The following is a 23270-nucleotide window of genomic DNA, read 5'->3' as shown; positions in this document are numbered from 1 at the left end:
TAATTATTAATTGTATATTCTTGGCATTAGTAGTAAAAATAAACAAATTTATTTAAAAAATATAACTAAAATTTATGTGTTAATTTTAGCTATGGGGATGTTGTCTTTGTCATGTTCGATCGGCAAGCAGTTCAAACAGCTGACAGTTTGTTTATTTTATTTGTTTGTTTTAAATGCACACAGTTTTTCTTGGCCGGTGCGATGGAGAAAATAAATGAAGATATTTGGATAAATATTCTAGGGTTCCTGCCCATGAGTGATCAGTTGTCACTGGCCCAAGTCACTGGAAGTATCTGCTCCTACGTGAAATACCACTGGAATCATCTAAAGTCGGTGACCCTTACTGGAGATGACTTGAAATCACTGGACAGGAGTGAGAAGTTGATGCAGGAATGCCTGGGCGGTTGGTCAGGATCTGTTCAGGTGCTTAACCTGGCCGGGTGCTGCAGGGACCTGCTGATGAAGTGGACCGCCTACAGCTTTCCCCATCTTCGATCGCTTGACTGTCACATGGACTACAACCTGGAAGAGGCCGACGAGGAGACTCTACTGCTGACCGAGCTGTTTCCGCTTCTGACCAGTCTCACATTAAGTAGCAGCACTACCGGCTGCCATTTAAGACGCTGGAGGCAACTGAAAGAACTGAACCTCATCTGGTGCGAGTACCTGGACGCGGACACTTTCGAGGAAATCTTCAGCAGCCTAAAACTGACTAAGCTAACCCTTCTCTATTACGGCTACAATGTGAACCTGGGCGAGAAGGTGCTGGACGTCACCCTGTGCTCCACGCTGGAGGAGCTGATCATCGACGATCATCACTTGTTGGGCGCATTTATGCCCCTATTAATGGATCTGCCACACTTCCGCCGGCTGGTGTTTTACACTCGGGACTACTACGAGCATTTGCTGGGCTTGGTGGCCAGACGCCACCCGCTCAAGGTGCGATCACTGCTCTTCAACGACTCTTTCTGGAGCAGCGAACGGGTGGCCGAGGATATCCTGGGCATGACCAATCTTCGCCGGCTGGTCCTGCAGGAAGATGACATTGATTCGCAGCAGCTGCATGCCATCTGCCAAAGGCTGCCGCATTTGGAGGAGCTCCATCTCTTGCAGATGCGCGAACTGCCCCCGCCCACCCGATTGTGGAACCTTATATGTTCCTGTCCCGAGCTCAGGATCCTCAATCTGTCGTCCAATAAGTTGGCCAGTTCCTCAGTGGAGTTCAGTTGGTCGCGTCTCCCCAAAGTTCTGCTCAACCGCAGCTCACCGCTGACCCTGCACCTCCACAACACTGGTTTTCTTCCTGAAAAGGTGCTTCCCGCTATGAATCATGGTAATTTACAAATCTCATTCAAACCCGTGCATTTAAATATTTGGAGTTCACGATTTGTGGAAATCGAATTCAGTCCCGAATCGGCATAGCAATTTAAAAAATCGCATTTCAGATACAACAACAACAGGTTTATTCGATTTACGAATAGCCTAAAGTTAACGTAAATTGTGATTTAATAAATATGTATTTCGACAAGCGTTTAATAAACCGAACATTGGTTTAAAACTGTCTTAAGCTCTTCTTTTTTTGAATTCGCGCCTTAATGGGACCATATGCTAGGAAAAAAAAACAAACACGGCTACTCTGGTTTTCACAAACAGCTGATTTGAAATTCAAAGCCCAACAAAAGTATTGATTTGCAATAACTGTAGGATTAGCTTAGCGTAGCATTCCGATAGATAAGAGTAGCCGTAGTCATGGATTTTACGGGCTTTGAAGTGCGCAAGGTGAGTGGAAAACCAGGCGAAGACTGAGTGGAAACCATGCTATCCTCCTTTATCCTCCCCAGTGCCCACCGACTGCCATGTACATTCCGAACTTTATCACTTCCGAGGAGGAGCAGCGCATACTGAGCCACATCGAGCGGACTCCGAAGCCGCGCTGGTCGCAGTTGCTCAACCGACGGCTGGTCAACTACGGCGGCGTGCCGCATCCCAACGGGATGATTGCCGAGGAGATTCCCGAGTGGCTGCAGAGCTATGTAGACAAGGTGAACAACCTTGGGGTGTTCGAGTCGCAGAACGCCAATCATGTCCTGGTCAACGAGTATCTGCCGGGCCAGGGAATTCTCCCGCACACGGACGGTCCTCTGTTCTACCCCATCATCTCGACCATCTCCTGCGGGGCCCACACTGTGCTGGAGTTTGCCAAGCGGGAGGATACCTCCCTTGAGGAGGACGCTGGAGCAGATCAACTTGCCCGCGAGGTTCGCTTCAAGCTGCTCCTTGAGCCGCGGAGCCTGCTCATCCTGAAGGACACTTTGTACAGCGACTATCTGCATGCCATTGCCGAGACCGGCGAGGATGTGCTCTGCGACCGCATCTGCAACTACGATCTGTGCGAGAACACCTACAAGATCGGTGATCACCTGGTGCGTCGATCCCCACGCATCTCCCTCACGATTCGCAACGTGCCCAAGACCAGCAAGATGAAGCTCAAGTTCTGCTAGGTTCATTCCGCACATAGATGTTGTTTGCCATTGATTACAGACATTACACAGATGTTGACTAAACGCACGTTAAACGAACCCACTGAAGGGATCCCTGGGATCCACGGACTACGATAACCTGCAACCTGAATCTTCCGCTAGATGTTTAAGCACCCGCACTAGCACACTAGCTCACAAGCAATCAACGTTGGCCCACACAAAAGTGCTTTATTTATACCGTTAGCATTGTGTACATATATAAAAATGTTTGTATTACGTATTACGGAGCAATAAGTTTGCCTGATCGGCGAACAGGATCAAGTTATATCCCCCGAGACCGCCTGTCCGCCAGCGGCCTTTAGATTTAGTTACGCGAGCAATTGATGGGAGCAATCCACGGTCTAGATTTGTGAAATATATAGTTAACTATACAGGTATTCTACAACTGATATTGACTATGATACGGCTACTGTCTTCTTAGGAAATCAAATACAATTTGAATGATTAAGGCAACTCATAATCATGATCAGTTGATGGAGTACCTCTTATATGTATGTTGAATGGAGCGCGCAGCATACCGAGTACCATATTCGTATGCTCCATGCTCCGGTCCCCCGCGTCCAAGTGTATTTTTGTAACCGTTTTTTCCACCGCGCACCGCAGAGCGAAGAGTTGCCAATAAACGTTACTGTCCACCCACTGATCCTGTAATCCTTTCCATCCGTTAGGCCTCCGCCTCCTGCCACTCCAGCCGGAACTCGCGCTCGAAGACCAGGCGGTCATACAGCCGCACCTCGCTGATCCGCGCCGATATGTCCAGCCGCAGTTCGCTGACCGCCAAGTGGAAATTCTGACGCACCGTTCTCTGCTTGTCCGGCGTCAGTTGGTTGAGAGGCTTCCGGAAGATGCTCACTATGCGCTGCAGGTGGTACTCCACGCTGGCGCAGCGCCCGATGCACACCCACAAGTTCTCCGGATCGTGAATGTTGCCCGGAAATCGGGTACGCTGGTCAAAGGGCGCCTTTCCGGACAGCAAAGCCCTCACCTCGGCCACGATCTCCTGGTGCGTCTTCAAGTCCCGTGTGCTGAGGGTGGTGAACTCGTACTTGTCGCAGAAGTACATCAGCTCAGAGATGGCCACCCAGGACTGGGAGCAGAGCGTGGCATGGTGATTGGACCAGTTGGAGTAGCCGGCCGGACTGGAGGACTTGGTGGCCACAGCAGCGGTGGACGAGGAACTGGCGTTGGGAGTCGGAGAGGTGCTCTTGGGACTACCCGTCTTGGGCTTGGGCGTTTCCAAGCCATTTGTGGACCTTCTCTCCGTGCGCTGCAGTTGCTCCATTTCCCGCTCGTGCTCCTTGGCCCTCAGGTAGGCCTCCTTCTTCTGCTGCAGCTCTTGCAACTTGGTCAACTTTGGTGGCGAGTAGGTCTTTGTGAAGATCGAGGTGGTAGCCGGCGGAGGAGGTGCCGCATCGCCATCTGTGTGAGCAAGACAAGACCCGTTTGTGTCCAGCGACGCACTGCGCCCGTACTTGGCCCGGTAGCGCTCCAGCGTATCCAGCGAGAAGCTGAGCTCCTTCTTGATGGCCTTCTGCATGGTTCGGTTTTCTGGCTTTATGTAATCACCTTGGGTGTATCGGTGCTTCGAAATGCACGCGTTCCCTTCGAGAATTTACAAGCGAATGCGAGCGAACATTCCGGATCCGCATAAAGAGAGACTGATCTCTTTATTTTTATCTTTTATCAATCGGCGGCGAGCCATGTGCACTTTATTTCGGTCTCTGCCAATACATTTTGATTCGCACACGAATGCGTATGCATACGCTTGGATTTGAAGCACCATTTTTAAAGATGCACAGATTCACAAATACCGAACGCACATTTGGGGAAACTCATTCCGAACTGACCGAAATTTTGAATACGTAAAATCCAGATCAAGGTTGCGATTACAAAGATTACAGAAGGACTAACGTTGCCTGATAAGGTTTTAAAACTCCTTTAACTATTATTTTTTAAAGTTGATCTTTAGCTTCTATTTCGCCAGTGTGTTTTTTTATGCCTATTATAAAGTTAATTATTTTTAACTGTTGGTAGTGCCCTTGTTATTTATAAGTTTTATAGGCATTATGGGGATCCATGGATCCCCATTCATTAAAATCATTCGATTGCATTTAGATCTCAGTACTACTAATAATTAGAAAGGGATAAGATTCTAGATAACCCGGCTAGTAAATCAAAGCATTTAAAGTACAAAGTTTACAGCTTTTATTTTGTATATTATTTAAATAATATTATTTGCAAATGGCACACATAGGTTCGTGATTTTAGTTTTAAGTACAAACTTTTTCGCTGATCATTACAAAAGGTTTGTTGTGTGCTGTGAATCATATTTGAAGAAATGCACAAAGAACATTTAATACTTTTCGTTATGTTGTATGCCAGCTAAACTGGCGGAGGAGGTCCTCTCACATGGTTGGTAAATAAATATCGCCTTAACGCATACGTAATAGAAAAATGTACAAAATTACAATCAATTCGTCGATCAAACACACAGAACAGATAGGACTAACTAGAAGACATTTTAAAAACTACAAAGCGGGTGTTAGCAGAAGGCACGGTATACACAGAGTTGTCTTGTCCAGTTGGACAAATGGGTCACAAGTAGAAATGTCCTAAAATTAGGTTCCATAATTTACAATTCAGATGGGGAGAGGGTCTCCCTCCTAAACGCAGTACGCCGCGGGTACCTCGAAGATGATCTTGCCATCCTTAAAATGGAAGTTTGGAACCTCCAGATTGGACGCCGCCTCCACCCTAATGGTGCGGGACTTCTCATCCAGACGACAGGGTATAATGTTGCTCACATTCACACGCAACTCCGTTCCGGTGAGACTGTAATGTTAAAGTTATACATTTTAAGATCGGTTTATGCATTCTATGGCGTTTTACTTACTCATGGTACTTCTTGCACACAATGCCCACCACCTCGCCAATGCGATCTTCCTTGAGGGGCGTGTACTCGCCCTGCAGGGCAAACACCAGGTCCTTGTTTTTGGGCGAGTGGAAGGCAATCAGTTGATCCCTGCCAGGAGACACACTAATGGAAGTCAACTGTAAGAGAACAAATTTTGGGTGAGTGAGGTTATTTCGTGTGTTGAGTTCTTATTTAAAGGACATCAACAGATAGTGGTATAGTGTTTTCGATTATAAAAGCTTAATTTCTAGGAGCAGAACAGCTCCTTTCATTTAGGCCCAAATTCTAGCATACTATGTACTTAGCATCAAGGTAGTGTATTTTAGGAATTTGTTCATTATATTTAGTGGTTTTTCGACTAATCTTACGATTATATTCTTTATCTTTGAATTGATATAATTAAATTTTAATTTTCTTACCTCTCTAATTCCAATACAACGTTTATTTTCGTAGCGGAACTTCTTGATGCCCTCCAGTCTGTATATGGTTGAATCGGTGACGATGAAGGCGCGATTAGACTGCTTGTTGTGATGGTTGATTTTCTTGGCGAAAGCGGAGAAGAGCACCTGGCGGAAGGACTCAGCGCCGGCGACTCCTGCCAGGCTGTTCTTTATGTTGCGCACACTCGTATTGTAGGCTTCAAAGAAGCTGTTTTCCTGCGAGTTAACCAGGTAATCGCCCAGCCAGCGGCGCTGTTGACCCCAGTAGGGTCGTCTGCCGTCCAGAGCGGTGACGGCGATGATCTGGAGACGCAACTGGGGCCATTCGCTACGTGGATACTTGCTTAGGATCATGCTAGCTCGCCAGAAGTTGAAGATGCGGTGCAGCTTGACCTCCGCCTTTCGTCCTGCGAGCGGCGGCTGCGGCCACTGGATGCTCTTGCCGTAGTCCCGCATCTGCTTGGCTTTTCGGAAGCGGTTGGACAGCTCCTGGACATAGCTGCGCAGCTTGTAGGTCCTGTAGGCCCGCACAATTGTGATGGCCGCCTTCATCTTCTTGAAGTTCCTCCTCACAATCCATCCGCGCACCTGTTTCTGCAGCAGGGTCACGATGTGCGGGATCATATCGTTCCTCTGCTGCTCCAGGGCGAATAGGGTTTTCGGCGAGCGGATGAAGATCTTGGTGTGGCCGTATTTAACGTCCTGCGCAAAGCCCTTCTCCTCGATCAGCACCCGGACACCATCGCGATCGCTGCCCGCCCGGAAATTGGGCCACGTGTACTGCGAGATCATCTTGTAGCGCAGCAGGAACTTGTCGTAACGCTGGCGATGCACGAATCCGGCTCGTCGGACCCGCAAGTTCTCGAGCAGTCCGAGGTAGCGCACCTGGTGCTCCACGCGTTCCTCATCGAAAACAGTGGAGCTCTTGATGTCGTTGGGCTTGATGCAGCGCACGTAGAAGGGCTCCTTCTTCAGCAACGTCACTACCAGATCGGCCATCGATCTCTGGAACAGGGTGCCGGCGGTCAGGGGCCGCTTGGTGGTCTTCTTGATGTCCTGCGCTCCCTCGGGCCACATCTCGCTAAGGTTGGCGTCCTTGGAGTTGTGGAGCAGGCGCTTGAAGTCCTGGTACAGCGTGTCCTTGTTCTTCTCGATGAATCCTTTGATGTTGTAGATCACATCGCCGGCATAGTGGGTGATGCGGAAATCCTCGCGATGTTTCAGCTCCTTGTCCGTGGGCTTCAGCTGGCGACTTGTGTAGTGAGGATGCTTGCTCAGGTTCTTGTCCATGGCCCCCAGGAGCGTGTCGTCCGTCACCTTGCCCACGCTCAGACAGGCCTCGTCCATGATGGCAATGATACCCTTGTGCGGTTGCTCCACAAGATCGCAAATGATCTGAAATACATAAGTTTTTGAATTACTTCCGTATTGAATCATTTCTTATCAAAAAGAAATCAACGTCTTTAAAGACACCATTTGAAATTTATTAAAATTGGAAGAGTATAACGTAAAGCTGGCTGAATAAGTTTTGTACGTTGTCTAATAAATATGGGCTAAAGCTGCAAGGGTTTTGCCTTTATCTTATATAGCAGTCATATAAGATTTGTACTGTAAGAAAATAGATAGATCAACATTGCATTGGTACTCACCTTGTTGTTAAAGTAGTCAATGTTTGTCCATTCAATGCCCTCGCGTTGGTACTCCTCCTGCTCCTGCTTCAGCACCAGTTCTGGAAGGGATTACACACAATACTAAGCCATTCCCTTGCCTACAGATCCAATTGACTCACCAATGAACAACTGCTGCAGCTTCTCGTTGCAGTAGTTGATGCAGAACTGCTCGAAACTGTTGGAGTCAAAGATCTCAAAGCCGTAAATGTCCAGCACTCCGATGACCGAGTTAAACCTCGCCTGCGTCTTGCTGCCTCGGAACAGGATCGCCCGGTTGATGCGGGAAATGATCCAGGTGAATAGCCGGTCGTAGATAGCCTTGGCCAGGGCATCCTTTCCGTACTCCGCCTGCGTGGCATTGTGATCCTTCTGCATCACATTTCCGCCGGCGGCGATGACCCGCTTGGTCAGTGCCGTGGAGAGCTCGGATTCGGTGACCTGGAGCAGCTTGGCAGTGGACTTCAGGTGCTGCTTATTGCTTATTACCAGTTCATCCTCAATGGCTGCAATTCAGTGACAAAGAATATATCAAACTGCTTTTGGAATAATAAACAGCAAGAACTCACTTTGGAACTCCACATTTCCCAGATGCAGCACGGCCGCCACTGTGCGCCAAATGGTCTGCACCTCATCCGTGGAGAATCCCAGGGTCTTGAAGGCATTGCAGGTGCCCTTGTAGTCGGACTTCTCCGTCAGGATGTCCATGCTGCCCTGGTTCAAGTAGTGGTATTTGCCCGTTTCCTTCTGCAACTCATATTGTCGCAGTTCGTTGTCGTTGGCTCCACGAAGTAGCTGAAATGGATGAATTGGTTGGGGGTATTAATTAAGCGATTCCCTCTATACATGTCAGTATCCATGTCCCAAGAATTTAGCACAGCAGACAATTAGCAGACATGTTAACTATAATTGAACTTCCGTTTTCCATTACGTTTTTGGAAGTTGCCATTTGAGTTTCGGAATCACAAATTCTAGTGTCTAATTTGGAATGAGTTATGAGTATTCATAAAGCTAAATCATTCAAATAAATATTTATTTATTTCAAAATTAATATATGACTTCACGCATAAACAAACAAATTTTAATTATATGTAAGAACAATACACGATTACTCAGCAGTTATTTGTGTCGATTATATCATCTAAGATAAGTGCATTGATAACACAAGCTATCGGTTGAGTAATTTAGGTCTTCAGAATTTTTATAGATTTTTAACTCTGGAAAAGTCATAAAATAATAATAAACTATATAAATCTACATGCTTATCACTATTTTTTCAGATGCGAGCCAGGTTGAGAATTGTTTATTTCAAGAGAACTTTTTCGATATAGAAAAAGTACCCTTGGTAGTCATAAATTATATCTTGGCCAAGCTGGAAATTTATGACCGATGCAGACGAGGTGCCAAGACATTTTGTACCGTCGCCTTTAAAGCAAGCATTCCATAATATGGTTCAATATTTGTTTTGACTCAGTTTACAAATAAACAACTTGCACTTTTCAAACAAATTGCCGAGCTCTAACAAAAACCAGATCAAATACTCGACTTGATTAAGTGTTTCCAGATGATAAATGTGCTAAAAGTGGTTCGAATTGATCAAATACTTTGGAAACACATCGGAAATAGCGATCAATTATCACCTCAGCAGGTTAAATTGGCCTGATCAACGGGTAGATGTATATTGTAGGTGGGTACCGCCTTGAATAATGAATAAGCAAACAAATTGTGACGCGATCAGTTTTTCTGGTTTATTGGATGAGTCTTGGGTAGGGCTATGTTATCATTTTTTGAATGATATCATCAGTTTTAAAACGCCAAGGCGGTGGTCAATAAAACTAGGTATCCAGCTGACAGCGAATTTAATTAAATTAATGAAGTTTTCGTCTTTGAGATAATTAAGGCAAGACATTTTCTGTTATGTCTAAGAAGTTTGATGAGTATAAATAATCTTAACATCTGTTTTCAATTAAATAACTTGACACAAACTAAGCTTGTAGATCTCTTTAGTGAAAAAAACTTAATTCACTGCCCATTACCATATAATTTGTTCAATGTTTTATAACTTGTGAACCACCATAGTTTTATTGATAGCAGGGCATATATTATGTATATTCCCCCCTCATAAAACTGTCTTAGCACTCAACCAAATGCCCATGAATGTTTACAAGGCAGGGGGAAAGCCGCTCCCACAAAAAAAAAAGCGACAATAACTGTCTAACCAGCCGAAAAAAGCATCATCACGGCAACCACCCGACACCCAAGTAATTGACGCCCCCCTGGGCACCTCCTCCGGACACCTTTCGTCACCTGGCACGCGTCACGCTGACTCACTTGGTAAATAATCGTGTACTTAATGCCACACACGAATAGTTTCAACACCCCTTACCTGGTAAAAACTGTGGAAATTCCGCTCGCCCGGCTGCTGCTGCACCACTCGCGACTTCTCCAGGAGGTAATTGGTGATGATACCACCCACCGGATCCGCCTTGTAGTCGAACTCGATGTCCATGTACTTTCCAAACCGACTGGAGTTGTCGTTGCGATTGGTCTTCGCGTTGCCAAAGGTTTCCAGGATCGCATTGCTCTGGATCAGAACGTTCTTTACCCTGGAATGGTGAGAGGATATTATAGGTTTTAAAATTGTGATATAAGAATTTAAGATGATCTTATCGGCCATACAAAAACTAATTTTAAAATTTCGGGTTTCCTTATTATTTCCATTATGTTATTAGTATAATCAGTGAAAAATTATTATAATTATTATTATAATTATAGAACTATATCATTTGTACAGGACGTGAGAAATTATATTCTCTCAAAATGATATAACTTTATATTTTCAGAAATCTTTAAATACCTTAAATATTTTTTAAATTTGAACACTCAGATGGTTTTAATTTAGTTAACTTAGTTATGTTGCAAGGAAATGAGCCTAGTTCCTTTTAACCAGAAAGATTAAAAATATAAAACATTAGCTAGGCCTTTAATAATTATTTCTAAAATGTGTATTTTAGGTGTTCTCTGATATTGATTTATATTTAGGGAAACATTCCTTTCATACCCAAGAAACTAAAAAGACCTCTGACATTAAAAATTATGTTATATGCTTACAACATTAAATAAAAAGCCCCATTGCAATCAAATCGACATAATTAAAAATACAATCAAACTTAATAAACAACCTCTTAATGCTTCATAAATTCCTCTTTTTCCCTTTGGCAAAGTAATTTGGGAAATGGCATTCGCCCTAATCCCAGAAACTATAGTAAATGTCGTTTTAAATTTCATTGGAGGCACTAAAAATTGGCAATTTAGCTGGCCATTGTGTTTTGGGCTTGGTCGCGGAGGTCTCAGCATTTTATGGAGCACCTTAAACTACACCCAAGTGATAAAAGTTCCTTGGACAAAGTGGTTGGCTGGGGAAGGCAATTAGTGGGACAATTAATTTGGCAACTTAAGCTGCAGTCCAGCACTGATGTCATCCGGAGGTCACGGGTCACGCGATGACCATGTGAGCTATTATGGGGCATGCCACATCTGGGGAATGCTTAATTAGCAGGCGCCTTGTACCCAGGCTCCCTCAATGAGAATTCCATTGCCCATTTGCATGCAAAACAATAGCGAAATGTGAGCAGTTTTCTCCGGGACCGACATGTTATAGATTGAGCTTCGGTTCCCATTGTTCACGGTTCACAGTATTGTGATAAGGCCGAAAGCGTTCCATCAACCTATGCATATGGCACAGCTTGGCTGCTAAATTGATAATCTAATTTACTATGTAATCAGTGCAAACTGCTTGGGAGTGTTTGAACCAGTTAAATTTATTCGTACTACCTAGTTTTTAGGGCTATTAAACTAATATCTCCAGACACTTGGTAATTTAAAAAAAATTTAGCTTAACCTTTTACTATGTAATCAGTGCAAACTGCTTGGGAATAGTGGAACTATTTAAACATAGTCGTAGTACCTAGTATTTAGGGCTATTAAATTCATTTCTCCAGACACTTAGTAATTTAAAAACAAAACGGAGCTCACCCCTTAGAAACGCTGTTGACTGCTATTGAACAATTTACTTTATAATTGGGTTTTGGAATTGCAGCATGAAGTATTTATAGACTAAATTAATTTTATCGTAATACAAGGTTATTCTTAAACGGCTTGAAACCTTTTAATTTTGTAATATTCTATATTCAAGTATAAATAATGTGTATAATTCGAGGCTTATTATCAGAATTTTCCTTTTAAAAAATAAAGTTTTTGAAATAAAATCTTTATACAATCTATGCTAATTTATTGGCTAACTTGTTATTTCAATTTTTGTGTTTTTAGCTAAAAGTAAGTCAAACTAATTAGTCAAATTCAACTGATTTTAGTGAAATTCAATGTAAAGTTTTTTAAAACTAGATCTTAATAATTTCGAAAATGCTTATATGTACTATGAAAAATGAAAACCCATCACTCACCGCTCGATTTCGTTCTGTCCCTGGGCATTTGTGACCGCCGCAATGTACTTCATGATGATCTTGGAGGCCTCCGTCTTCCCTGCTCCGGACTCTCCGGATATCAGGATGCAGGTGTCCTGTTGACGCTGCTTGAGGACCCTGTAGGCGGCATCGGCGATTGCGAACAAATGGGGCGCGTTCTCGAACAGTTCCCGGCCCTTGTACTTGCGGATCGTCTCCGGACCGTAGATGTTCATCTGTCTGTAGGGATTCATCGAGACGCACACCTCGCCGATGTATGTGTAGATGGACCCAACTTGGAATCTGGGGAAAGAGTGATGAGATGGTCGCTCATTAGTTGCTGCAGTGTTTGTAAACGCATTTCCCGCAGTTTACGAAATGGATTTCCACGGGTTGAGTGTTCGAGTTAACTAAAATAAATGTTGGGAGACTGGGAAATGAGTGGGAGTGTCAGGTGGGGAGCAAACCACCCGTCGTTGCCGCCTGCAGCTTTCAATTCGAAAATTGCTTTTCCAACATTTGAGGAGATACGGGTTCATATGAGATACCTGCACCACACGACGTGTCGATCAATATAATCCACTGACGCTATGTGGATCAAATTTTCGATCGCTTTTCCTTCTTTTTTGATTGACGTGCATGTGGATGCATTTATTTTGTACTCAATTTGTAAGGCGCCAACAGATTGGTTTGTTAAAAAGTTTGTGCGTTAATAAAATGCATTCAGTTCAGATAAGTGGGTCACTTTGGAAAGATAGAAGCAATGAGATGCAAAGTGGGTCATGGAATTTATGGAAACCTGAAATGTTATTCTTTTTAAGAATACTTTAAAATATAATAGAGCACAGACAATAATATTGTATGTTGGATTTTAAAATAACTACTTTTTTAAGTGAACTAAATCAGACGTTAGCTTAAGTTTTAAAATGAATTCGAAGAGTGATTAACGTTATCTAATCCAACGTTAAAGGGATTGATTTCAAGTAGGATTTAAAAGTCTTAAAACAAAATGTTTACCATAAACAATGTTTAATTCTGTAAATTAATCAAACGATAGTACCTCCATGTAAAATACATATTTATTTATAAACTTATAAACGATTTGCAAGAATGACAAAGAAATTTCTGCGATTCCAATTCGGTTGGAAAGTACATATTATGTATGAACAAATTTCAAACAAAAATATTCTGTGTCACACACGATAATAATGAATCATTCGTAAGATTGAACACAATATTTTTAAAAACAAAAATGATTGAGGTCATATTTGCTATTAGCTTACAGAATTACTATCTTATTTCTCTGATTACCAGCTTATGAAGTGTTCAAGATTTGACTTAATTTCGGTGAACTCATTCAAAGAAAGGGCGAAGCAAATTGCATGCAAATTACGTGCCACAATTCCCAAGAAAATTACGCAGAGCAGGCTCAGACTGCCCCGAAAGTAAGAGTTACACCATTACCGACTGCAAATTACCCCAGATGAGCCAGCCACATAGCCAAAGTCCAGCCCAGACTGTGCAACAAGTATTACAAAACCCTGGACAGAGTGTTTTCCCAAAACGAAAAACAGAAACCGAAAATGAAAATGAAACACTAAATTGCCAGACAAAGAAACGGAGAAATTGTTAAAACGCGAACTAAGCCGAAAGCAAACAGCTAACAGTTTTCGTTAGCCCGAAATGGGGGAATGCAAACGATTAAAACAATACACTTAATACGCGCGTTTGTTTGTATTTATGTTTTGGCTGCTGGTTTGGGGCCCAGTCCCCCCGGACACATGTTTTTACTTAACTTTTCAGTGCTTATTTATAGACGGGGGCTGGCTTTTCGGCTTTCCGTTTGCTGTGTGCTGTGTGCTGCCATTTCTGTTACTTTTGCCGCCCAGACATCTGGGTCAAAAGAGTGACAGGCGACAAATGACTAAATGGAGAACCCCTGAACTCCGGCCAGTGTCCAAGAAAGCGTTTAGCACGCTTTTTAACTTTTTGGGGCCATCTCTATGAGTTGCACTCAGCGGCAAAAGGGCAAGCAGCAAATGGCAAGCCTCTTAGTCTTGGCGAAATGAAACCCAATCTGAAAAAGTTTCCACCGACAGGCGTGATTTCTACGATTTCCCCCCAGAACCGCAATGACACCGAAAATGTGGAAGGGAGTGAGTGGCGAGTGGGGGTGGCCAACGCCCACGGGGCGTATGATTGACACAACGTCAAATTTTGGTTTGGGCCCGCATGACTCTCCACTCGCCTTTTGCGGAGGAGGGCCTAATGGGGCTATAGAAATTGCCGGCCAGGTATGTAATTGTCGGGAGACGGACTCAACGGCCAATAGTAACTGACTGATCGAACTGGAATCTGATTTCTGTTTTAATAATGGGGTCATTGATCGGAAGGTCAGTCGTTGGCGTTGGAAAAAAGGTACATACAAGTAAATTATTAACAAGAATTATATGATCTTAGCCCTAAATGCGCCGACTTTAATACTAGTGTTTTTTTAAAACAAAATATGTTTATAAATAAAATAAAAATCAAATATAATTATTATAAAAACTCTCTACAGTTAATTTAAGTGTATTTAACATTTATATTTAAATATGATATTTATACCCGTTACTCGTAGAGTAAAAGGGTATATTGTATTCGTGCAAAAGTATGTAACAGCTAGGAGGAAGCGTTTCCGACCCTATAAAGTATATATATTCTTGATCAGGGTCACTAGCCGAGTCGATATAGCCATGTCCGTCTGTCCGTCTGTCCGTCTGTCTGTCCGTCTGTCTGTCTGTCTGTCCGTATGAACGCTGAGATCTCGGAAACTATAAAGGCTAGAAGATTGGCATTTTGCATGTAGATTTGAGCAGTTCCTACGCAGCGCAAGTTTGTTTCAAAATGGTGCCACGCCCCCTCTGACGCCCACAATCGCTTATATTTTAAAAATTTAAATATTTCGGAAAAGTAAAAATGCAGTTTTATTGTGTTTATCAATACCTATCGAAATGTAGAAGAAATTCGTTAAAAAGTTATGCGTGATCAAAGTTTCTATCTCCATCTCCCTCGGACTCCCTTTACCTGAGTAACGGGTATCTGATGGTCGGGGCACCCGACTATAGCGTTCTCTCTTGTTTTAAATAATAATCCAATCACAGTAGATTTAACAAAATCGGTAAACTTTTTTATTTTTTTATTAAAAATAATAACAATGTTTTAAAATATTAAGTAGAAAATAAATTCAATTCATTCTAAAAACTAGAGTTTGATTTTCAAGTGCATGTTTATATGGTACCTTTTTCTTTAAAGAGTAATTTGACTAGAGCTCAACAAATAATTAGGCATGAACATGAACAAGGGTAAATTTCGTAAGAACACCAAAACAGCAAATATAATTGATTTAAGGGTAATACAATTCTCAAATTCACTTTGCAAAACTCTGACTCATAGCTGTAAAAAAAACAAAAAAGAACCCTGAACTTGCTTATCATTTCAAAACTCCTCACTACACCCCATTTGTCATAGTTATCTCCGGCAGAACTTGCCCTCCAAAATTTACAAAATATTTTTAATATTTATTTACTCAAGTGCCAACACATGGTTTTTGTCCCCCTTTTGGAGTCGCCATCCGAAATATAAATTATTTGATGGCTTCGCACATTTTTTGTTCATTCTTTCGCGCTTCGCACTTCATAAAGTCGACTTGGTTATATTCATTATAGCGATTGTCTCCGACTGTGAGTGTATTTCTTGAAGCAGAGCCACATGACGTAATCAAGATAAAAGCAAAACAAAAAATAAAAACAAATATATCGACAGTCACATAAGAAATTCCAATACCAAGCAACACTTTGTTTTGATGCATTTCTGTATTTCAAACTTTTTGTTTCACACCGATACTTTTACTATTATTACTGACTCATCTTCCTGAAACTGAGCACATGGCATTGGCATTCAATATTATTTAATTTAAACATGTATCTATTGATAAACAAACTGTTAGCTTAGAGTGCTAACAAGTTTTCGCCTGACTCAGCGTCGGAAATTCTAAGTGCGATTTGCATATAGCAATCAATTATTTGCAACGCCCTCTCGCGCCTCCCGATGAATCATTTAAGTTGGAAAAGCGTACTCCTCGCCAGACGAAAAATCAATAAGCTAACAGTGCAATTTTCATGGGCAAAACAGACGGCGTTTGGAAAATGTTTGGCCTATGCTGACGTCATAAATTGGTCAACAAACTGGGCTTTTACTGGGTCAATGTTTTAACTTGCCTTAATAGGGGTTCGTTTGGCTGATATCTAATTGAATTTGGGCGATATATTGGTTCTTAAATGATTGTGTGAGAAGCGCTTAAAAATAGTGGGTGTAAAATGGAGAATGGATAATTATTTTGGCTTAAGGAAATCTATAACTTTACTGTTGGGCTTTTAGTATAATAAAATTATGAATCTGTGAATTAAAAAAATTAAAAAGTAATTTTTTATGGAATTTTTTTTGTTTTGATCATTGTTTTCCTATCCCCCCATCAAATAAACGTAAGAAAAACATTAAAGAATAATGGAAAATTATTCGCGTAGAGAATGGCGGATAGGTCAAGTTCCTTAGACAATTTTTTGAACCGCTGCCAATAATCGCATTCATGGGAACCACATTAGACCGGGCCAGAAGAACTGTTCCATCTCATTATCAACGTAATATTCCGTGCCCCGTTTCGCTCCTGTCTACTGACCATCTGCAGAATTTTCCCGGGAGACCTTTCAACGATACTTTCCATTTTCCTACGCCTCGTCTATTATTTTCCCCTCAATTTGCGCAATGCACAATTGCATCTGGGCCGTGCCTTCGAATTAACTTCAATTTACACTCAACAGACTCGGGCGCAAATCAATTAACAGGAGCAGAAAGTCTGAAAAGTCTGAGAAGTCTGGACGGCAGGCCGCTAAAGATTTGTGTAAACGAAATGCAGATGCCACTGAATTTTCCTTCGGACTGCTGCTCCAAGTAGAAGTTATTGCAATGCGAATGACAAACATTGCCTGGCTCTGGATAAACAAACAGAGCAGGAGCACTACGGCGTCGTCTAGACGGTAATCTCAGGTCGTTCTAAGACGTTGCCCCTTTCCCTGGTTTAATGCTTTTCTTCCGAGAATTCGCACATTAACCAAGTTTATGGCATAGAAGAGAGGAAAACACCGGCAGAAAACTGGCCATCAAATCGCAGTGGTTATGTTGGGTAAATAATTTGATTTCCGTTCCGGTATCAGAAGTGCTTATCTTGGGGGCAATCGGCTGGTTTGATAGCCCCTTATCGGCTGACTGCCCTCGCAAGGTGAAAAATAGAGTGGGTGTCTACCCCATTAGACCAGATGAAAGACTCCCTTTGAACTGTGAGATCCAAGAGATCCAGACAATGCAACTCCCACTCCCTTTCTGCATTCTACAAATAAACAGACAATCTCCGATTGCAATCGGAAATCCAAGAAGACTTCTTGAAGTCTTTAATAGCTTTCTTCCCCATGAAAAAGCTAAGAATGTTTACATTGCATTGGGGCCTTTAATATTTTTCCACATAACAAAGGAAGGGAAATATCACACGATTATCAGCTGGGAATGTATAAATAAATAGTCGATAAACAATTAGCAATATCAAATATTTACGAGTACAAATCCAATGAAAAGGTCCCGCCACAACAATTGCATAACCAAAAGTTTGCTTATCACCTTGGCAGTAAGTATTAACCATGGCTATCGAACTACAAGTAAATAGTGTATAGTATATATAGCACCTATAACGAAATAGGTTTTCTGCGACAATGTCTGGCACTTTGCTGGAAGTGTGCAATCTTATCGGCCTTTGGCGCTGCTAAAAACCCCAGTACATAAATAAATATAAAAGTGGTATGCCATGAAGCGCCGAACTGGTAATATGTACAAAAATGGGCTTTTGATTCGTTGTTGATAAATAAGAATTATCAATTTTTTTTAGGGCGTTTGCTTGTTTGTTTCGGGGAAATACTCAAGTGTAGTTTTAAACTTAGAGAACTCATAGGAATTTTGTTTGCCCATAAAAACAAACTTAACTTTGCAATTAAAGTTAACAAGAAATATTTCGTTAAGTGCAGTTTATTGTCGCCTGCGGAATACTAAAATCTAAGCCTTGACCAATCCAAAAAGTAAATAAAATAAAATCCGTAGACGCACAACTAAGTGAGATGCATTTAAATGAAAATGAAATGCAGTTTGTCGTTAGCATTGGAGGTTGGATATCGTCATATATATGAATCATCAGCTGGCTGACTGGAATAGCTGATATTATTACACGCAATTTATGAAGTGGCTAATGGAAAGACCCACTTTGAACTTCAAGAACGTTGGTTGAGAGGGTGTGCTTTGATAAGGCTTTAAACACTGATAGCGTTGAAAAATAAGCCAATCCCATTGGGTTTCCTTGAATTTACAGCTCAAACACTTTATATTATAAGTTATCAATAGGTAAAGACTTAAGGTTATTGGGCTTTGTTTGCACCCAGAAATAAATTAAATTATTAAAATATATTTATTCTGTAATTTTTGCCATTAAAACACACACTCATCCCATCTACGGATCCTTCACCTTGTCACACAAAAGGCGTTTTTCCCATTGTCAAACAAATCACTTAATAAACCCCAAAATAATAATTAAAATTTATTGCCCCAATAAGTGTTTCCCCAGAGAGAAGAGTTGAACGCAGTTCATGGAATATACGAGTGCTGTAAACACTAGATGCACTCGAAATATAGGCCAAATAAATGCGTAAACAAGTGTCGAAAATGAAAACCAAACTTATCAGCTAAATAGACACGAAATGGGGCACTCGAAAGTGATGCATGAGAGGGAGCCAAAGGGTCAAAGGGCAATCAATCAGGGATTTTATGGGGCTCTTGGCCTCCCGTGAGGACACTTGACTTAATGGCAGTCGTAAAACGTCTCCTTAGTCGGGAACTGCGAACTTGGATTGCGGCAAACAAAGATCTCGCTTGTTTCTGTGGCGATCGAGGAAACATTTCGGTCGTTTCGGGGCAAGTGAAACAAGTTTTCTTCCAAACACAATTTTTTTCCATCCTCTATTTTGTGGGTGAGTCTCGGCCAAACTGACGCCATCAACCGGTTCGTATTTTGGCTACGGCATGGCATTTTTTTTTCGTTTTTCTTTTGTTGACTTGAGTATCTGCAAGATACACAGCGTGAGTCAGAGCAAATGCGAGGGGATTACATATTTTTAATTTTTCCTAATAAAATATACTATTTCTAGCCCTTTTTGCAATGTGCAAAATAATGTATGATGTCATCTGCTAATGCCAAAGAAGTGTATTGCATATATGTAGGAAAGAAATGCAGTGATTTCCCATTTGATTGATTTACCCGAACGATGCCAAATGAAAGTGAGTTTGTTTTACTGGATTTCTTTTATTTCTTTCACGTTTTCAAGCAATTTCCACTCGTTTTTGGCGCGTTTTTGACCCTCAATTCGTTGGGGGGTTTCCTCAACTTGGTTGGCTCCGACTTTTCCGGCTTTCCTGATAAATATTTATTAATGCGCAGCAAATTGATTTGCGTTACGTTATGATTATACCAAGTTGTAAGACATGAAAATCGTGTTTGATACTTAAAGTTATTACGTAATTAATCCAATTTACAACGCTTTATTTGCTTGCGATACTTTTGATAAGCGGTTTGTGAGCCACCAAAGTGGGTTAACGCATCTTTGACAGTAACTCGCTTTTAATGACTGTCTTCATCACTTATGCAATCGAACAATCAACTAGAGGGTACTACCATCTCCGAATGCGTAGCCATCAAATTTTCCATCAGCTGGCGAGCTTGTTCACCAATTAATTTCCTTTTTCAACCGGCGATTGCAACTGACAGCTCACTCAAGGCAAACACATTGTGTTTGTCTTATCAAAACCAACCAATCGTAATTGTGATATATCGTCTGAGTGAGTTCAGTAATTAAATATATTTGGTTATTAGATGAATCAGTGCTGAGATGGAATAGCTGACCAATTTATTGAGTCAAAGGGTTTATTTATAGGCATTGCAAAACATTTAGGGAAAGAGAAACCCAAACAATCATTAAAATATCACTGTGATTTGGAGCCAAACAGTGCCACCGAACTCATTATCATAAATGTCCAAGCGAAACCACCTATTTCCACAGTTTTGTAAACCTCTGCTAATCAGTTGAATAAATATGTGGACTCGACAATGCGGCGGCGAGAACTTTTCCCGATAATGATCGCTTTTACATGAAAGTTACCGAGCCATGCGAACCAGCGACCCGGAGAAATAGATGGGGGGAGATACGACTCCAAAGGAAGCAGTTGCAACAAGTTGTTGACACTCGCAGTGAAATGAAATGATATACGGTCCATGTGGGTTGTGCTGCGTGGTTGTCGGGGGGTTAAGGAACTTTACATAATGGGCATGGAAGCCGCTGTACATAACCACTTGGAACCACAATGCCGGACACACAAATATTGACATTTTAATTGGAGGAAGGGAACTAGAATTTCACTTTTTTATAAATATTTATTTATGATGTCTTATTGGCACATAAATTTATAATGTCGTTGAAGTGACAGTTTTAAATTAGAGATTTCATAAAGTTTTTAAGTGATTGCAATAAAAGTTCAACGACATTAGTAAATTATAATAGCATAAAGATTTTTGATTTTCTTTTAGAAGCATTAAACTTAGAAGTCGCTATTGAATTCCTTAATGTGATCTATAAATCTTATTGGCAGATAAATATTCATATAAGGTCGTCAAATAAATTAGAACTTGCAATTTTATGCCATTTCAAAGATTTGGAGCAATAACAATGGATTGTATTTTGGATTCCCTTTTTAAAAAACTTTAAATGGATCTAATTTCAAAACAAAATCTTCCCAAGTATAAAACCATGTCTCCTTCCATTTTCAAATTGAATTAAAATGCCGCTAATGAATGCATTTAAAACCGAAAGTCATGACACAAAAAGAAGAGTTTAACACTCTAAATGAGCATGCAAATGGGTCCATTGAGTGCGCTCCCGAGTGGAACGGAAAGCGGGAGGGGGGGTTAAGTGGGGGAGATAGAGTCGGAGACGGAGAGCTCGGTTTTAATTGAAATGCCGATAAGCAAATCCAGTTTAATCAAGTCGGAAAAGCCAAGAACCGCAACCAGTTTTTCTGCGTGGCGCCCCCAGGTGGGAATCGATCAAAACAGAAGCCTTGAACTAGACCAACAACTTGGGGGAAAAGTGGTTTCCAAAGGGGGGGAGTTCGGGTAGGGGAGGAGATGCGGAATAGATGGGGAAGTAAACAGAGGACAAGGCCATCAGTGGAATCAATAGACACGGTGGTCATTCGCCAGTTGGAATTATTTAGCTGTTTTGCAAGATTACATTGCGGCTTTTACTGGCTTACACTTTTTATGAGAACTTTATTGCATGGAGTATTACAAAACAAAAATGTTTTTAAAGGCGGACGTAACTTCCGGACTTCTGAGTTTTTAAAAACTGAGAGCTACAATATTATGATTCACAATTCACTTTATCAATCGAAATTTTTTATGAATGTATACTTAAAAATGTAAATATTTTTGTTTAATATTAAAATTACTCACTTTTATGCGATAATAAATTAATATGTTTAGGAAGTGTTTCTTTGTTATATATTATTAGAGTTACTATGTTATCGAACAATAATCATTTTGTAAGCATTCATTTTGGGGGTGAATCAATAGAGGTCTCGGAATCGTGAACTTGATTTTAAATGTTATTGTTAAAGTAGTTGGCATTTTTGGAACGTATATCTTACCGCTTTCTTAGGTTATCCATGAACTTCTCCATGGACACATGATCCAGGAGGACGAAGTCCTGCACTCCCGCTTCCCGTTGCAACGCCATGGTGTCCTGCGTCCTTTTTACTTTGCTCACGAGCGGAGAGAGCGAGGATCGGGGATGCTAATTGCCGGCTGCAAGGGCAGAGGTGAGATCTTGGCCTCAGGTAAGAGCGCAGGAATATCGCGTTAAGACAGAACAACACACACCGAAAAAGTGGCAGCGTTCACTTGGGTTTTGTTTTGTTTTTTTTTTTACTTTTTGTTTGCCTCGCCTTTCGCGTCTCGCTTCGAATTTTAAATATATATCTATATGTATATAAATTCTGTGTTGTTGCTGCCGAGCGATTTTTATGTTTTATGAACCTATTTCGGCCGCTTCTGCTGATTGTGACGAATAATTTTCGGTGTGACAACAGACACAGAAACGACGACGATAATTCGGTATGCGACGAAGATCAATAAAGAATATTTCTGGACCGATTGAACGCTTCCAATTGGAATGGAGCAAGATCGGGAACAACAAAAATGACGAGAACTCGATCAGGAACCACTCTCCACCTCACTAAAAACCGCAAGTTTCGCGACGTCGCCCGAAATAAACATTTATTTTATCGGCTCCAGTTTATGATTTGCTGCGATCTTTTCCTGCCCTGATCGTTGCGAACTAGTCCGGAATGCAGCCAATAAATAAGCTGGCCCACCTGGTTTCGGTTTCGGCGGATTAATAACAACAAACAGCCGACGAACAACCGCGTTCGACCGATTTCAAAGAGAGTTGCAGAGGGACTGTGGTTAAACTTCTTAAATATACTTGAGCAAAGCTACGAAAAATATATGAGTCGTACACCCCACCAGTGGATTGAAACTTTGAAAGCAACATAGCGCGGACTCCTACCCACATATGACCACATCGTCACCGTTATACCTTCGTCACACTGTTGCTTTGACTGTTGAAATAACGTGAACAAACCGTGAACGATTTGGGGAATTATGTAAAGCTGTAAATAAATTAGTTATAATAATTAAAATATTTAATAACTTATTTCTGCAAACTGTGAGGTCCCAGAGTTACAATTTGAAAAAATATAGATATCATTCTCTATCTTGATAAAAAGGTTTATTTGTTAAACTGCATAATAAAAGCGTGTACATCATAACAAACATCTGAAATAGTTGATATAATTAGATAATATTGGCTTTACAATTTAATGAATGCGAATCTATAAATTTAGTTAAGGAATAAGGCAAAAATAACCTAATACATAATATTTAAAAGCCGCAGTAAGCGTTTTTATAAATTTATCATTTCCTTGTTGTTTAAAGAGATGGGCTATTGATCCCATTGTGTATATAACATATGGGGTCATGTATATATTTCCAAAATAACGTA

The 23270-nt window shown here is 41.4% G+C and overlaps 4 protein-coding genes across 4 annotated transcripts; 2 read left to right on the top strand and 2 right to left on the bottom strand.

The window, feature by feature from the left end:
* The first annotated feature begins 173 nt into the window (after window positions 1-173).
* LOC108052623 lies at window positions 174-1567 on the top strand. The gene has a single exon (XM_017135064.2). The coding sequence runs from the start codon at window positions 202-204 to the stop codon at window positions 1420-1422; it is 1221 nt and encodes a 406-aa protein (XP_016990553.2). The 5' UTR covers window positions 174-201; the 3' UTR covers window positions 1423-1567.
* A 99-nt stretch (window positions 1568-1666) lies between these two features.
* Window positions 1667-3179, top strand: LOC108052632 (alpha-ketoglutarate-dependent dioxygenase alkB homolog 6). The gene is made up of 2 exons (XM_017135074.2): window positions 1667-1779; window positions 1842-3179. Exons 1-2 carry the CDS (start codon window positions 1750-1752, stop codon window positions 2499-2501), a joined length of 690 nt encoding a protein of 229 aa, XP_016990563.2. The 5' UTR covers window positions 1667-1749; the 3' UTR covers window positions 2502-3179.
* On the bottom strand, window positions 2683-4519 carry LOC108052631. The gene has a single exon (XM_017135073.2). It carries the CDS (start codon window positions 4075-4077, stop codon window positions 3205-3207), a length of 873 nt encoding a protein of 290 aa, XP_016990562.1. The 5' UTR covers window positions 4078-4519; the 3' UTR covers window positions 2683-3204.
* A 202-nt stretch (window positions 4520-4721) lies between these two features.
* LOC108052624 (unconventional myosin ID) lies at window positions 4722-22683 on the bottom strand. Its single transcript, XM_017135065.2, has 9 exons — window positions 21856-22683; window positions 12025-12327; window positions 9948-10167; window positions 8131-8356; window positions 7684-8067; window positions 7544-7623; window positions 5874-7289; window positions 5434-5591; window positions 4722-5372 (listed from the first exon to the last, which is right to left on the bottom strand). The coding sequence occupies exons 1-9, from the start codon at window positions 21942-21944 to the stop codon at window positions 5204-5206; spliced, it is 3045 nt and encodes a 1014-aa protein (XP_016990554.1). The 5' UTR covers window positions 21945-22683; the 3' UTR covers window positions 4722-5203.
* Between the last annotated feature and the right edge of the window lie 587 nt (window positions 22684-23270).

The sequence above is a fragment of the Drosophila rhopaloa genome, unplaced genomic scaffold (genome assembly GCF_018152115.1).
Source record: "Drosophila rhopaloa isolate 14029-0021.01 unplaced genomic scaffold, ASM1815211v1 contig_2, whole genome shotgun sequence".
Lineage (NCBI taxonomy): Eukaryota > Metazoa > Arthropoda > Insecta > Diptera > Drosophilidae > Drosophila > Drosophila rhopaloa.
Note: the sequence above shows the minus strand (reverse complement) of the source record. Positions and strands in the feature narration are given on the sequence as shown.

Coding starts and splice junctions, on each gene's coding strand:
- LOC108052623 (XM_017135064.2), top strand. CDS start 202: ATGGAGAAAATAAATGAAGATATTTGGATAAATATTCTAGGGTTCCTG.
- LOC108052632 (XM_017135074.2), top strand. CDS start 1,750: ATGGATTTTACGGGCTTTGAAGTGCGCAAG. Junction 1,780..1,841: donor CGGGCTTTGAAGTGCGCAAG/GTGAGTGGAAAA, acceptor TATCCTCCCCAG/TGCCCACCGACTGCCATGTA.
- LOC108052631 (XM_017135073.2), bottom strand. CDS start 4,077: ATGCAGAAGGCCATCAAGAAGGAGCTCAGCTTCTCGCTGGATACGCTG.
- LOC108052624 (XM_017135065.2), bottom strand. CDS start 21,944: ATGGCGTTGCAACGGGAAGCGGGAGTGCAGGACTTCGTCCTCCTGGAT. Junction 12,328..21,855: donor ATGGATAACCTAAGAAAGCG/GTAAGATATACG, acceptor CTCTTTCCCCAG/ATTCCAAGTTGGGTCCATCT. Junction 7,290..7,543: donor TTGACTACTTTAACAACAAG/GTGAGTACCAAT, acceptor TATGTATTTCAG/ATCATTTGCGATCTTGTGGA.